General features: G+C 38.7%; 1 protein-coding gene across 3 annotated transcripts; it reads left to right on the forward strand.

Annotated features, from left to right (window-relative positions):
• Positions 1-1900: 1900 nt before the first annotated feature.
• On the forward strand, positions 1901-13643 carry LOC126966589 (dynein regulatory complex subunit 5). Of its 3 annotated transcripts, XR_007729760.1 has the most exons (7): positions 1901-2305; positions 3225-3392; positions 3586-4144; positions 6816-6943; positions 9000-9141; positions 13212-13482; positions 13562-13595. XR_007729760.1 is itself a non-coding variant. In XM_050810734.1 (6 exons), exons 1-6 carry the CDS (start codon positions 2021-2023, stop codon positions 13406-13408), a joined length of 1479 nt encoding a protein of 492 aa, XP_050666691.1. In that variant the 5' UTR covers positions 1901-2020; the 3' UTR covers positions 13409-13643. The 3 variants fall into 3 exon arrangements, 2 of the variants coding, with proteins under 2 accessions (XP_050666691.1, XP_050666692.1); XM_050810734.1 differs by having other exon boundaries at positions 13212-13643; XM_050810735.1 differs by lacking the exons at positions 13212-13482; positions 13562-13595 and having other exon boundaries at positions 6816-7016; positions 9000-9130.
• The last annotated feature ends 1952 nt before the right edge of the window (positions 13644-15595 follow it).

Genomic DNA, 15595 nt, shown 5'->3' on the forward strand with positions numbered 1-15595 from the left:
GGCGAGGCGAGCAAGCAAGCTTTGTTTTGATACGAAGACTCCCGAAGTTTGTCGGAAACATACGATTTTGTGTTTACTAACATTGGACTTTGGACCGCGGTCGTGGGTGTGGAGAGTGGACAAACGAGTGTTGGCGCCTTTAGCTCGTTTTCTTGAACAATTATGTATACATTAATAATTTAGAAATTTTAAATTTATTATGTATTTAATATAGTTCTTTCTATAAACAGACGAGTTATTTAGAGACGTAATAATATTTTAACACGTACTTATTGATATATAGCTACATATTCTTAAAATTTAATTTAATTTTGAGGGTAGTTAGACTTGAAAGGGTAGTTAACTTTGTAAAATCGTAGAAAATAGTGCCAATGAGTGTCATGCCACAAACAAATGGCAAAATATATCTATAATGATATTTCATTTGACCTTTGCGCTAATATATAACCAAATTTTAAAAATAAGTTGCCAAAATGAAAAGGACGTGCGAGTCTCCAAGTCTGATCAACTGATCACTGATGGCTATTGGAAAGTGAGCACCGCCCAAAGAATATAATTTTTACAATGACGAGGCACCGCCGCTCATTCTATCTTGCAAGACCGACAGAATCACAGGAGCGATCTCTCGTCGCTCTCTCATCAGTAAGAATCGTTGGCTGAGAATGCTATGATACAGCTTATGATCTGCCTCCATCAGTGCCTGTCCATTGCTTCTCTGACAACGAAGTAGAAATTACTTGAGGGTGGGGCCTTTCACTTGTTCGCTCCATCTGGTAGCGGACAATCCGTGGGCTCGTTTGCCTTCAGTGTTCCCAACTACGATCAGCTTTTCAAGGCACTCATGGACCATACAGGAGCGACACCTGCCTTTTATATTAGTAGGTGTCTGCTTTTTTCTTGTTTCGACCTGAAAACACGGCGCAAGTACTTACATCCCAGAGTTTGGTAGTACACAGAAGAAAATTTCTTGAAACCGGCACAACGGAGGATCATCCCACATCCTGATATAGATCAAGATATTTATATCTTGTTCACAAATCGAATGTTCCAATGCGGCAGACACTGTTCGTGTAGAACTTTAAAAGGTACACAATTCCACCATACATTATTATGTTCTATCTCAAAGGACATTGAGGAAGGAGGAAAGGAAAGGCATAGACAGCGTCTTCATTGAAAGCTCCCAGACGGCTTTTTTTTTACTAAACATCTAACAATTACAATTCATGTATAGAAAAATATATACAAAACCTTCACAATATTATATACCTTCCTGGAGAAGACGCTATCCATTTGTGATAACAGTATGAAAATCGGTGCTGTAGTTTTTGAGTTTATCGCTTGCAGACAGACGCGGCGGGGAGTTTGTTTTATAATATGTAGTGAAGTATTCTATCTACCTATATTGCTATAGTACTTGCAGGTATATTTAATATAGCTTACTTGGCCATCTTTTTATGTGAGATTTCGTTCTATCTCAAAAACCCCGAATATAATATTTATTTGAGATTAGAAGCTTAGGATAGACTTAGGATATACTATGATATATACGAACTACCAGCTCGATACTGCGTGATAATATTCGTCAATGTGTGTTTTACCTAGTGGATTAATATTCAAAATGCTAAGCTGCTAATGCCAGGCGTGGCTGAATGTTTACGACTTGCCAGTCAAATTCGGTGACAGTAACAATTAATTCGATTTCCCTTCCTATCTTTTTGTATCTCTGTTAGAGGTGTTCTTCTCTCTCTCACACTTTGTTTATCTTTACGCTAAAATATAGTATGTCTATGGATTAGATGAAATAATTTATGTCATAATAGTATCCTCCTTTCTAATAATGTCAGTCATAATGTCATCAATGTGACAACTTGATTCAAGCTATTTTTATCGCAACCTTCAAACAGTAGGTTTTTAAAGTTTATACATTATTAAAAGTAAATATTAAAAAAGTAGCAATATTTCTAGTATATTTTAAAATAAATTAAATCTACAAAGTTATAGCAAGATAAAAGATTTGAAAATGAAAATACCTTACGTTGTGTCCACAAATACAAGGCGAGCCTATTCAACGTCGCCTTTTATGAAATCTTCCCAACCGGAGGCGGAACGAAAAATCGTGGCCGAAGACTTTGAGTGGGATGACAATGTGACTCCTGCGCCTCTTACATACTTCGCAGCTTTGGAATTGTCTCGGAATTTTCATAGAATCAATCCTCTAAACGATATTCTTCAGAAGGATATAAATATGCTGATGGATTTATATCCAGCAAACATTCCTTTGAGAGATTGTGTTCCCAGCATTAAGGTAAAGTTTTTGAAAATTGAGGAATTGAAAAATAAATGTCTTTTTAGCCATCGATATAATTTATATAAGAAAATGTCGCGAGACTAGTAAGATGTTCCTGATTGTAAGTAATACGCCCTACCCATGGCAATGCTGTGTCGGTCAAGATTCTTAAAAAACTAAAAATTCTGTGTTGTATCGCATTTACGCTCGTCACTTGGAGACAAGTCTCATTAGCCCAGTAATTTCACTAGCTAAGGTGCTCTTCAAAGCAAAACTATGCATCAAATTCAAATTCTTCATCGCTCCTGCGCTGCGCTCATCCAACGTATTCCAGCGATCTTGACTAGATCATCGGTCCATCTTGTGGAGGCCTACCAACATACTGATTCGCGCCTTCCGATTCGTGGTCGCAATTCGAGGACTTTTCTACCCCATCAGCCCTCTGTCCTTCGAACTATGTGCCCTGCCTACTGCCACTTCAGTTTTGCAATCACTTGTGCTATGTCGGTAGCTTTGGTTCTCCTACGGATGTCCTCATTTATGATTCGAGCTCGCAGGGAAACTCCGAGCATAGCTCTCTGAGCGACCATGAGCTTTCTCATCAGGCCCATAGTTAGCGACCACGTCTGCGTATCGTGAGTCTTCACTGGCAACACACAAAACTATGTAATTCTTGCATATTACGGCAAAAAAAGCGCCGCCGTGGTACCCATCTAACTAGCCTCCCACTGGTAAAAATGGACATAAACACGAGATCAAAAAAACTCGAAGAAATATTTAACCCTAGTCGTATGTTATAAGTAAATGATCTTCAATCGACTCATTTGCAAAAATATTGTGAATATTTTGTACGAAACACAGAAGATGAAATTTTTTACTCTTTTTATATTTATTAATAGATATCATTAATAATATATTATACATTTTAATAAAATAGGATGAACAATTTTGGAAAAGGTCTTTTTACACAAAGTTTCCATCTCGAAAAGAAATGGGTGTAACATTCTGGAAGGGAAAATTTTTATCAGCATGTCTTCAAGATTATCTAGAAAACGTCAATCCAGATATTTACATTGAAAAAGATGCAGTTGAGCTTGCAGTACTGGTAAACTTGAATTTAATTCCATAACAATACTATATTAAACTATATAAATCATGTAAATTAATGTAAAGTTTTTGTAAACATCACAACTTTTCTAATAATATAATGTTTGTTAATCATTTATTTCGTTATGCATAATCAAGAGTATAAAAATATTTTTGATGTACCTAACAATACTCGCTATATTTTTTCGCAGGTTAGTCCATATATTTATCAATTGAGTCTCAATCAACTTCAAATAGTGCGACAGCCAACGCCTCCAGTGCCGTTTGAGGACAAAATCGAAGATACATGTGTCTTTAGCGTGCCAAAGTTGTACGATCACTTGCCACTAGAAGCACCTCTGGCCAAACTATACAATCTTCAAGAAATATCTCTTGTTTTTGGCATAAATAACGTGGAAGACGGCTACTTACCGAGATATTTTGAATTCTCTATAGCAGATTGTGAATCTCTTTGCAGAGGATTAGAGTATTTGACGAATCTCAAAATCTTCAGAATCAATCGCAGCAATTTAGATAGCTCAAAAGTGAAAGTAATTCTGCAGAATCTTGTAAAAAAAGATTGTATTGAAGAATTAGATTTTAATCATTGTAAAATCGGTGATTATGGCATGAAGGCCCTGGGTGGTTTTATATTTGTACATAAAAATGTGAAACGTGTTAGAATAGCTAACAATCGATTTAAAGAAGTTGGAGTACAGGGTATTGCTTACGCTTTACAAATGAATCCTGCAGCTCCGATTGAATTACTTGGTAAAAATATTTTATTTATTAACCTTTTTCCTTACATTAAGGATTGGTCTCTATTGAGCTCCAACTAGATACCGCAAGCGTAGTCGCAAAGTGCGGTAACTAATACTAAGCCCAACTGGGCGTACTGGAGCCAGTCCAGAACAATGTGTGACGTTGACGTACCACATGTTCTGTTAAACTAATATGCTGGGTTGCGTAGTAAAACTTTGTATAAAATAATACTACAAGAAACAAGAAAGACACTGGGATCACATATCATCAGTAAGTATTTTGTTTTTTATTAATTCAAAAAAATTTAATTAAATTCAATGCATAATAACACAAAAAGTATATAAGATACAAATTTTGAAAGATGACTATGTCACGTGATTCAAGTTGAGACCAATCCATAAGCCCTTTTGTATATTTTTCTAGCCATATATATTATATAAAAATCAGAAGGTTGTAGGTAAGGTCGAATATCGACTCCTTACTGCTTCAGGTCATATGGTACCATTACTATAACTGTTACTGCAGCGATCTATTATCCTTTACTCTCTTACTGTAAAATATTAAAAGATAATATTTTATAGATTAAATCTGTTCAATGTTCAATGCCTTTTAGCATTTTACACCCTCATTCACCTCGAAAGTAAGCCTTCACTTAAAAGATGAACACCTTGACCAACTTAGGGATTATTAAAGTTGGCAATGTCAATCGCTGTTTAAACAAGCGAAACATTTTAAACCGTCACGATATTTGATAGAATACTTTTCCTTGTAAAGATATCGATAAAACAATGAATAATTAGCTGATATTGGTTGTATTATACTCTTTTATATCATACTAGCTTTTACCCGCGACTTCGTCCGCGTTGAATAGTTACTTTGTGAAATTTTCTTTTGTTGAATACTTTTTTTTAATTAATTTAATTGGTACCTACTTAAATTTTACATCTCGCCAAACTGTTGCAACAGTTTGTTGGCGAGTTTACGCTCTTAGACAATACTATAATATTGTGCATCTTTAATAAAATATACCTAATTTGTAAGTTATCTACGCTATTACTAATGCACACATAATATATTACTTAGTTATTAATTCATAATATTCCTAAAAACATAGTTACCTGTATACATATAACAACTAAACTACACTCCTAATATAAATATATATAAATACTAATTAAATATTAAGACTTACGTGGAGACGTTAAGGAAGTGCTCTTTTAATTTTTTCTTAAGTACTCCTTTACAGTCTTCTTTATCCTCTCTTTACCATTCGCTACTGTTTAAAGTTTAGGTACAACATATTCCCTTAACATTTCCCCGTAATAATTACAAATTTTGGGTATTCTATACCCCATTTGTCGTATCGTCGCTCTTTGACAACACTTCCCTTAAAGCCTCGCCTAGTATCGGAATACTGGGTCTCGAAATCTCGAGCGATTGCCAATTTCGTGGTCATCTGGAGGGCAAACCCAAATCTCTGTGAACAGCTGGATCACTTGGCGTTGCGTAGAGACGTCGCTTCATTGTGTGTCTTCTACCGCATTTATCACGGGAGTGTTCCGAAGAGCTGTTTAACCTGATTCCTGCCGCCGAATTACACCTTCGCACGACACGCCACAAGTTAGGTTAGGATCTACCATCTGGATGTGTGGCGGTCCTCCACAGTGCGGTATTCAAGGAGCTTTCTTCCACTTACTATAAAGCTGTGGAATGAACTTCCTTGTGCGGTGTTTCCGGGACGATACGACATGGGTACCTTCAAAAAAAACCGCGTACACCTTCCTTAAAGGCCGGCAACGCTCTTGTGATTCCTCTGGTGTTGCAAGAGATTGTGGGCGGTGGTGATTACTTAACAACAGGTGAACCGTACGCTCGTTTGCCCTCCTATTCCATAAAAAAATCTATATTTATAGGTACACATACAAATTGCTCTTTCCGCGGCTGGCAGCGCTCTTCTATGATACAGCGCGTATCCCTTGTCATTTTTACAGTCTCTTTAATATTATTTCCCTATGAACTTTAATCTCTTATTTCATCCCCATGTAGGTCAAGTATCAAAAATGCTCGAATAAATGTTTATAAATTATTTCTTATCAAGTGCCTAAATACAAAGTTACATGTTTTATCTTCGATAGTGACGATTTTTCATACAAACTGCCATCCCCTATTTCAACCCCTCCATTTATTTCCTTGCATTAAAGGTAGTCTATATCCCTTTTCAAGCTCTGGTCTAACTTTGCACCAAATTTTAACAAATTCTGAACAAACTTACATTCAAATTCATAATATTAGTAGGGATACCATCGAATGTTTGAAATGGCAATATTTTTTACATCTTTGTTGGATTCTTTAACAATATAATCAAAGTTATGTACAAATCTATGGTGTTGTTTTAAGTCAAATGTAACTAATAATTTTATTTTATTTATAAGAAAACCAACAGCTCTAAAAACTTAAATGTTTTTAATGTTTCCACAATTAGTAAATGGCTTACCTATAAATACAATAATATTAATACATAGTTTTATTATAATCTCGTAGTATTTCCTTTGATCAACGCGACTGTTACACATTTAAATAAAATGTAACTTTTACGCAAAAATCGAATGTAAAAACACAGTTACAATTACACGCGTTTCAATCCTTTAAAAGTGTTTTATTTAATAATCTCGTATTTTAGATTTCAGCTTGAATCCAATGTCATTAGAATGTGCCACAATATTTGCTGCGGCATTTGTGCGATGTAAGGAGAAGCCGCAGACACTAATCGTCAACTCATGTGGATTCACTGGAGCATCTGCTGAGAAGGTCGACAACTCCACTTACCACAACCTTTAAGCGTACTTTGTCCTCATTGATTGATAGTAGCTGATTATTATCTGTAAATACAATAATATTAATACATAATCTTTGATAAGCACACGAGAATGTTCTAGATTTATCGACTGATAATAGAATTGATTTAGTACATCATAAAAGCTAGAGTATAGTCGCAGTATGAAATCGTATTTAGTAATAATAATATTGACACACTTAACACAAATTATCTTGCCCCAAACTAGGCATAGCCTGTACTATGGTTACAAGACAACGATAGGTATATTTAATACAATATACTTACTTAAACTTACATAAATACATATAAATATTCATGACTCGGAAACAAACACCCATATTCTTCATATAAATGATTGCACCTACCGGGTTTCGAACCCTGGACCTCTAGCTTAGAAGTCAGGGTCTAGCCATTCGGCTACTATATTATTAATTTTAGAAGAAGATAGGGATAGTATTTCAGACAAAGTAACTGAAAAGAATGATGCTGAAAATGTAATGGCAGGCAGTAGATATATCAACCCAGTGTTTCAATTCACTTTTGAATTGCCTAAACTTAGATTGCTGTCAACGATTGCCACAAGGAGACTGTTTTAAAATCTAAAAATATATTACAAATTAATAAAACAACTGTACTTAGGTAAGGTTAAGTACTTAGGTAATTCAAATTCAAATATTTTTATTCAAAATAGGATATGATATCACTTACTAATAGTAAAAAAACGAGCGCCCATTCGAAAAATATTGCTTCAGACCTGAGAAGAACGGGTGCAAGAAACTCAGGGCTTCTTTTTTTTATAATCTGTGGTATCATTAAGAAAGTCGTTTATATTATAGTAACCTTTACCATACAAATGCCTTTAACATTTTTTTTAATTTCGTGATGCAATTGTTTTGAACATTTTCTGGGATCTTGTTGTAAAAGCATATTCATCGCCCAACAAAAGACTTACTAATTCGACTTAGCCGAGTAGTAGGCATTACAAGTTAATATATGTTTCTGTTGTTAACATTATGGTTATAGCAAAGAATCTAAATATAGCAGCTTCTAGAAAATCCACTAATGTGCCTACGTACATATATTATACTAGCTGTGCCCCGCGGTTTCACCCGCGTTTTTCTCGTTTCCGTGGAAATACCGAGATAAAATATTGCCTATATTATAGCCTGTACATCATTTTGTTCTATTGTCAATAGTTTTTGCAGCGCACGCAAAAATAGGTTTTCGATTTTACACCTTGTGTTACAAAATAGCAATTTTATTACGGATCCCTAATTTTGAAAAAAAAAGCCTTCCTCGATAAATGGACTACCCAACACTGAAATAATCATTCAAATCGGACCAGTAGTACCAGAGATTAGCGCGTTCAAACAAACAAACAAACAAACAAACAAACACTGCAGCTTTATAATATTAGTATAGATTATCAAGAATATATTGAGACTTTTAATTTTGGTCTCAATAATTATTCATTAGGACCTAGGTTATAAATAGCGCGAATAGCCCTCTTCTGTAATAATACAATATAAAATAAGGCATTATTAAGTTACTATGAAGTAAGCACAATCTTAATCATTATAATTTTTTTGGGAAGGTTTTGACTACAGCTTGCCCGTTGTAGATCGCAGTATATGCTTATGAAAAACTAGCTGACCAGACAGACATTGTTCTGTTCATAATAAAAAAAAACTCTTGCGGGTGGAATTTTGGAAAATCCGTTCTTAGCTGCTCTCTACTCGGTGAAAAGAATCTTCCTACCAAATTTCAAGTCTAGCTCTAATGGTTCCAGAGATATCGTGATGTGACTATATACGTGGAAATCTCTTATATATATACAGATTAAATTCAAATTCAAATCATTTAACACCAATTACATAGTTTCATTGCCACTGGTTTTTTACTGAAAATTGATAACTTCTGTTCTCCTTTATTAGTGATCATCGATCTAATTCTTGTGACATTCTTCCAACCAGGTCTCTCACATTCAGCATTTGTTTCAGAGATGTTATTTTCATTTTTAAATTTTAGATGGCTGGCTTGCTAAGTCTCAATCGCGGCCTTACAAGGCTTGACATGGCGGCTAACAACTTATCAGGCGAAGCAGAAAAAACTCTGATTCGAGCTCTCGAGCAAAACAAGAAAGTTCTGAGAGTTGATTTACGTAAGACTTGTAAGTATAACTTTGTAATGCTCTTTTCTTGTAAATATTTCTTGCGTTTTTATGGCTGCCTCTTTGTTTTATTTTTACATTATTCGTACTCGTGAAAGGAGTTTACTGGAGTATAAAATTAAAGTTTTCCCTGCTTTTATAACTTCAAAATATAAAATTGAATGAAAGGTAAAACAAGTAAAATATATTCCAAAAACAATAATTTACGAAAAAGTTAAGTATTTTTGCCCTGTGCTGCCTCGGGGCGTAAAAAGAATAGGGTAGTCCCAGGTCCAAGGGTGTCGTAAGAGGCGACTACGGGCTTTTTGAAAGTGGGAGAGTCACGCTGCTGCCTTATGACGTCAGCACAATCGGGCCAGACTCGTCCGGGTTACTTACCACACTCGCACAGAATACCGGCGTGAAGTAGCGGCCTAGTGCCGCTATGTTTCGCATAGGTTAGTGTTGAGGACCGGAGGCCATTCCCCCCCGTCCTTCCCCCCCCCCCCAACAAAATATGAGAGCGGGCCTAAAAAATAAATTACCCCAGGAGGGTACCGGCTCTTGTAGAGCCGGAGAATCCCTCCCCGAGCATTCGCGCTCGGGCTGCCCCTCGTATTCTGGGGAGGGCACAGTACCGCGTATGTCACAGGACAAACAGGGCAGCAACACCACGGCACCCCGCTCCACGCTTAATGTGGACTTTTGTAACATCCGGGGAATTCACTCCAACTTAAACGCCGTCCACCACCACCTTGAGACGGCGCAGCCGGCCTTGTGTTTCCTTACCGAGACGCAGATATCTCGACCTAGCGATACGTCATATTTAACGTACCCCGGGTACAAAATTGAGCATAATTTCATGCCCCATGCCGGGGTATGTGTGTACGTTAGGGAGGATATCTGCTGTCGCCGTCTCGGCAATTTTGAGGGTAGGGGCCTGTCTACTCTCTGGCTCCGCGTAGATTTAGAGGACCGCGTCCGCATCTATGCGTGTGTCTACAGGTCCCATAGTGGTAACGCAGAAACGGATCACCTCATGGGCTGCGTTCAAGCGGCATTTGATGACGTGCTTGCTCAGATCCCCTCCGCTGAAATCGTATGAAATCGGCACAATGCCGAATGGCTTGGATCACGTACCACAGACTACGCAGGGCGATCTGTGCATGATTTTGCATTGGCGTATGGTCTGTCCCAATTGGTTGAGTCGCCGACGCGGCTCCCGGAAGTGGATAGCCACATGCCGTCCTTATTAGATCTTCTGCTGACTACACATCCCGATGGTTACCAGGTCTCTGTCGACGCCCCTCTCGGAACGTCCGACCATTGCCTGGTCAGGAGTGTAGTGCCTATCCGACGCCAACGTCGCAGACCACCAGCGACCCGCCGCGTTTGGCACTACAAGTCAGCAGAATGGGATAGGATGCGTTCCTTTTTTGCATCCTACCCTTGGGGCAGGGTTTGTTTCCTTTCAGATGATCCTAGTGCCTGCGCCGTTGCAGTAGCCGATGTGATACTGCAGGGCATGGATATTTTTATACCAAGCTCTGTAGTACCGATCGGTGGCAGATCACAGCCCTGGTTCGATGCGTCAGTTAAAGCAGCATCTGACTGCAAAAAACAGGCGTATCGAACTTGGGTTGCGGCGCTGGGCTCAAAGGATCCGAACTGCAAAGTTCTGAAGAGGAAATATAACCGTGCCTCCAGATTTTTTAAGCGGCAAATCGCCCGTGCGAAATCGAAGCACGTCGTCAAAATTGGCGAGCAGCTTTCCAGTTACCCGACCGGAACACGCAAGTTCTGGTCGTTGTCGAAAGCTGCTCTTGGTAACTTCAACCAGCCGTCCATGCCGCCGTTGCACATGAGGAATGACACCCTGGCCCATACGGCAAAAGAGAAAGCCGATCTCCTGTGCACTCTTTTTTCCTCCAACTCGACTCTTGACGACAACGGAAAAACACCGCCGACCATCCCGCGGTGTCAGAGCTCCATGCCTGAAGTACAGTTCCGACAGAAAACTGTTAGGCGAGCTCTGTTTTCGTTGGACGTCAGGAAGTCGAGCGGGCCGGATGGCATTTCTCCAATCGTGCTTAGAATGTGTGCCCCTGAGTTGACGCCGGTGCTAACGCGTTTATTCCGGCACTCTTATTCAAAAGGCGTAGTCCCTGATTCATGGAAGTCAGCCCTTGTCCATCCGATCCCAAAAAAAGGAGACAGTTCGGATCCGGCAAACTACAGGCCTATTGCTATTACCTCCCTACTCTCCAAAATTATGGAGAGCATAATTAACCGCCAGCTCTTGGTATACCTTGAGGGTCACCAGTTGATCAACGACCGGCAGTACGGCTTTCGCCATGGTCGGTCGACTGGCGATCGTCTGGTATACCTAACACACAGATGGGCGGCGGCTATTGAAAGCAAGGGGAAGGCCTGGCAGTTGGTCTGGATATAGCAAAGGCCTTTGATCGTGTATGGCACAAGGCGCTCCTCGCAAAACTTCCATCATTTGGGCTTCCCGAGAGCTTATGCAAGTGGACCTCCAGCTTCCTCACTCGGCGCAGCATACAGGTCGTTATCGACGGTTATTGCTCGAATCCCAAGCCCGTGAACGCTGGAGTGCCCCAAGGCTGTGTGCTATCTCCCACGCTGTTTCTTCTGCATATCAATGATATGTTGGACACCGCCAACATGCATTGCTATGCAGACGACAGCACTGGTGATGCCGTATACACGGGCCATGCAGGTCTCTCTCGGGAAAACGTCGACCAGTGCCGGGTGAAACTTGTGTCTTCTATCGAGTCCTCTCTCGAGAAGGTCGCGGAATGGGGTAAGTTGAACCTTGTCCAATTTAACCCCCAGAAGACTCAAGTTTGCGCGTTTACCACTAAAAAAACCCCTTTTGCCGTATCACCGCTCTTCGAGAACACTTCCCTTAAAGCCTCGCCTAGTATCGGAATACTGGGTCTCGAAATCTCGAGCAATTGCCAATTCCGTGGCCATCTGGAGGGCAAAGCCAAACTGGCTTCAAAGAAACTGGGTGTCATAAATAGAGCAAGGCAATACTTCAAGCCGGCCCACATTCTAGCGCTCTACAAAACGCAGGTCCGGCCTCACATGGAGTATTGCTGTCATCTCTGGTCTGGCGCACCCCAGTATCAGCTCGATCCATTTGACCGCGTGCAACGCAGAGCAGCTCGAATTGTGGGGGACCCAGTACTCTGTGAACGGCTGGATCACTTGGCGTTGCGTAGAGACGTCGCTTCATTGTGTGTCTTCTACCGCATTTATCACGGGGAGTGTTCCGAAGAGCTGTTCAACCTGATTCCTGCCGCCGAATTTCACCTTCGCACGACACGCCACAAGTTACGATATCATCCCCACCATCTGGATGTGTGGCGGTCCTCCACAGTGCGGTTTTCAAGGAGCTTTCTTCCTCGTACCACGAAGCTGTGGAATGAGCTTCCTTGTGCGGTGTTTCCGGGACGATACGACATGGGTACCTTCAAGAAAAGCGCGTACACCTTCCTTAAAGGCCGGCAACGCTCTTGTGATTCCTCTGGTGTTGCAGGAGAGTGTGGGCGGCGGTGATCACTTAACACCAGGTGACCCGTACGCTCGTTTGTCCTCCTATTCCATAAAAAAAAAAAAGAAGAATTTGTTTTTCTTTTCTGTTTAATCAGTCAACTATTTTATGCTCATGGCTCCTGGAAATCTATTACCAAAATCGAAAGCCGAAGTTTCGGTCCGAAACTAAAGAATACCGAACTTCGAATTAAATCTTATTTCTCAAGTACTTCGGATCCGAATAGTGTGGACGAATTTCGTTTCGGAACCATAGACATAACAATAAAAAGTGAAGTTGTAGGTCATAATAATGTTAAGTGACGAAAAAGTAAATGACAAGTGATTTCGGCAATAGCGTAAACGAAAGACAAAATGTCTAATCGCGAACTTCGTATCAGGAAATGTACTTTCAGGAAAATGTACGATCCGTCAACAGATATACTTCGTAATTCAATTTTGGTAATAGGGCTCCTGAAGATATTAATATGATATAGTTTCTAGTACACAGTAATCGATAAATCTTCTAGATATTTCTGATGAAACTCAAAAGAAGGTCGATGAATTGCTGGAACGTAATCGAAGTCTCGTTGGACAGGAAACAGAAGCAAGCGACGAAATACCAACACTGTACCTCAATGAACCCGAGTACTTGATTTGGGAATACAACCCCAATAATCCGGATTATATACCTGGACGATACCCCGAAAGAGTTCCCGAGATTTAGAATATTATACAAGTTCTTCAATTTTAGCATTCATTTGACTTCACCGTATTTTATTATTAGGTGTTGTTATATAGGTATGAACGTAATATGTTAAAATTCCTAAGTTCATTTATTTTGATTCTTCAACCTTTTTTGTTTGCATTTAAATTTCAGGTAGGCGGTTAACATGCAGATTAAAAAGTGAAATTAAGTGTTTTTTGTTATTTACTTTCAATAAATTTGTTAAGTCATTTGATCAGTGATAATTAGAATGAATGTTATAATTAATAATATAAATTATTGAAGAAAAAGTAATAAATAATTAACTGTATGAGTAGAAATTATTGTATAAGGATCCTTCGTCAACATGATGGTAGTGATTACTGTCACAATAAGTAATTGCTATAAACTATAACAGGTCGACCTGGCACCACAAGCAGCACCCGTTCACGAAATGACGCATGGACCAGCCATCGTTCCTCTCGGACATACTTGAGGGAAGGAGACGACCTGGCACACGACGCCTTTAGTCATATATGAGTTTTTAACTTAGCCTGATATGTAGTCTTAGCATAAAATATAAGGCGAGACTATACAGGCCGGCACACACTTACTAGCGCTCCAAAACCTGGCGGCCACATATGGACAAATATCAGGGATCCAGTTTTCTGTAAAGGTTCGATCGCCAGGCGTTGCGAAGACACGTTGCTTCATTGCGTGCCTTCTACCGCATCAATCACGTGATTGGTCTGAAAAGTGTTTTGATTTCCTGCTGGTGAATTCCCGATCCCTTACTATCAGATGACGTGCGTTGCAGTTAGTGGAAGCTCTGGCCGTGGTTGCAACTGACCGTGTGGTGCGCTAATTTATAATCCATCGGACACCTCATTCTGCTGAACAGTTGACCGAAGAAAATGAAAAATTTAAATAAATAAATATTATTACTGTTCTTTGGCAGAACATTTATAAAAATTAAATAAACGTCCACAAAAATCGTCACCTTTTTGCCCTGAATAGTGATTATCATTATTATAACTAATTCTAGTAGGCTTCATAAGATACATAATAGCTTTAATGGTAAATGTATATACTTTTATAATAAAGTCCCAGCCACTGTTCCAGCATAATCTATAAATAAATTTAAATGTTTTATTAAAATTCTGTGGTATATCCTACTACTCCACAGCTGAATATATAAGTGATCGGACAGCCTGGGACCAGATTATGATTGTTTTATAGCAATAGCAAAGACAGTACAATATTGTATATTTTATTTAAAAGAGCGGAAAAAAAGTATGCTAAGAGAGTTTCTTACTCCGCTTCTCTCTCACAGCGCCATTTGTTTCCGAAGCGGTAGTAGTATCTAGTATATTAAAAATTACATGATAAATAATTCTGAAGGAATTAATTTTGAGTATATAAATGCCTTTTTTCATAGGGTCGAATAACCCTGCATATGAATTCGAAAACCCAAAATACATCATCTAATAGAATATGAGGTATACGAAATACAAGTATGATCACCGAGCGAGTTGACTGTACTCTAATGCGCGTAACGGCTAAATCTCAATCAGTAACCATAAAACGAAATGCTCAGCGCGCTAAAGACTTATTCACTTCAGAAAATCATATTACTCCCAATTATATAAATAAGTATATATAAACGTTCCACACACTGTTTCCCATTCCAAATCTCTTTTCAAGATCTCATCTAACTGACATTCAACAAGTTATAACGAGCGGCGGACTTGTAGCTCAAGTTCTCTTTAACTTTAACGAAATACAGAATGCTATAAATGCAGTTATCATAACACATTGACAACAACTATAATAATTATTAAACTTTACTGTCGTAACTATCTACTTAATATACTAATAAATGGCGCCGGTTTTTTCCTTCGGTTATATTGCGAAAACTACTGAACCGATCGGAAAAATACTTATACCATAAGATGGAGCGTGTTTAGGAGAAGGTTTTAGTATATATGTTGGTATATTTATCTAGAACCGAGATTTTTTTGACTTAGAAATACCTATACATTCGCAAAACAAATAATTCAGTACATTTCGTTACATATGAATTCAACCTCTAATAGTTGATGCATCCAATATACGATAATTTTTATTTATATAGTTAATTCTTTATTACTTTTCATGAAATAATTTACATTATTTAAACACGATTCATATATTGGATACAGCACGTTA

Source organism: Leptidea sinapis, chromosome 10, assembly GCF_905404315.1.
Source record: "Leptidea sinapis chromosome 10, ilLepSina1.1, whole genome shotgun sequence".
NCBI classification, from domain to species: Eukaryota; Metazoa; Arthropoda; class Insecta; order Lepidoptera; family Pieridae; genus Leptidea; species Leptidea sinapis.

Excerpts from the sequence above, each read along its gene's own strand:
- LOC126966589 (XM_050810734.1), top strand. The coding sequence starts at position 2,021 with ATGAAAATACCTTACGTTGTGTCCACAAATACAAGGCGAGCCTATTCA. Across the intron at positions 3,393-3,585 it reads CAGTTGAGCTTGCAGTACTG|GTTAGTCCATATATTTATCA; the intron begins GTAAACTTGAAT and ends ATTTTTTCGCAG. Across the intron at positions 9,142-13,211 it reads AGTTGATTTACGTAAGACTT|ATATTTCTGATGAAACTCAA; the intron begins GTAAGTATAACT and ends TAAATCTTCTAG.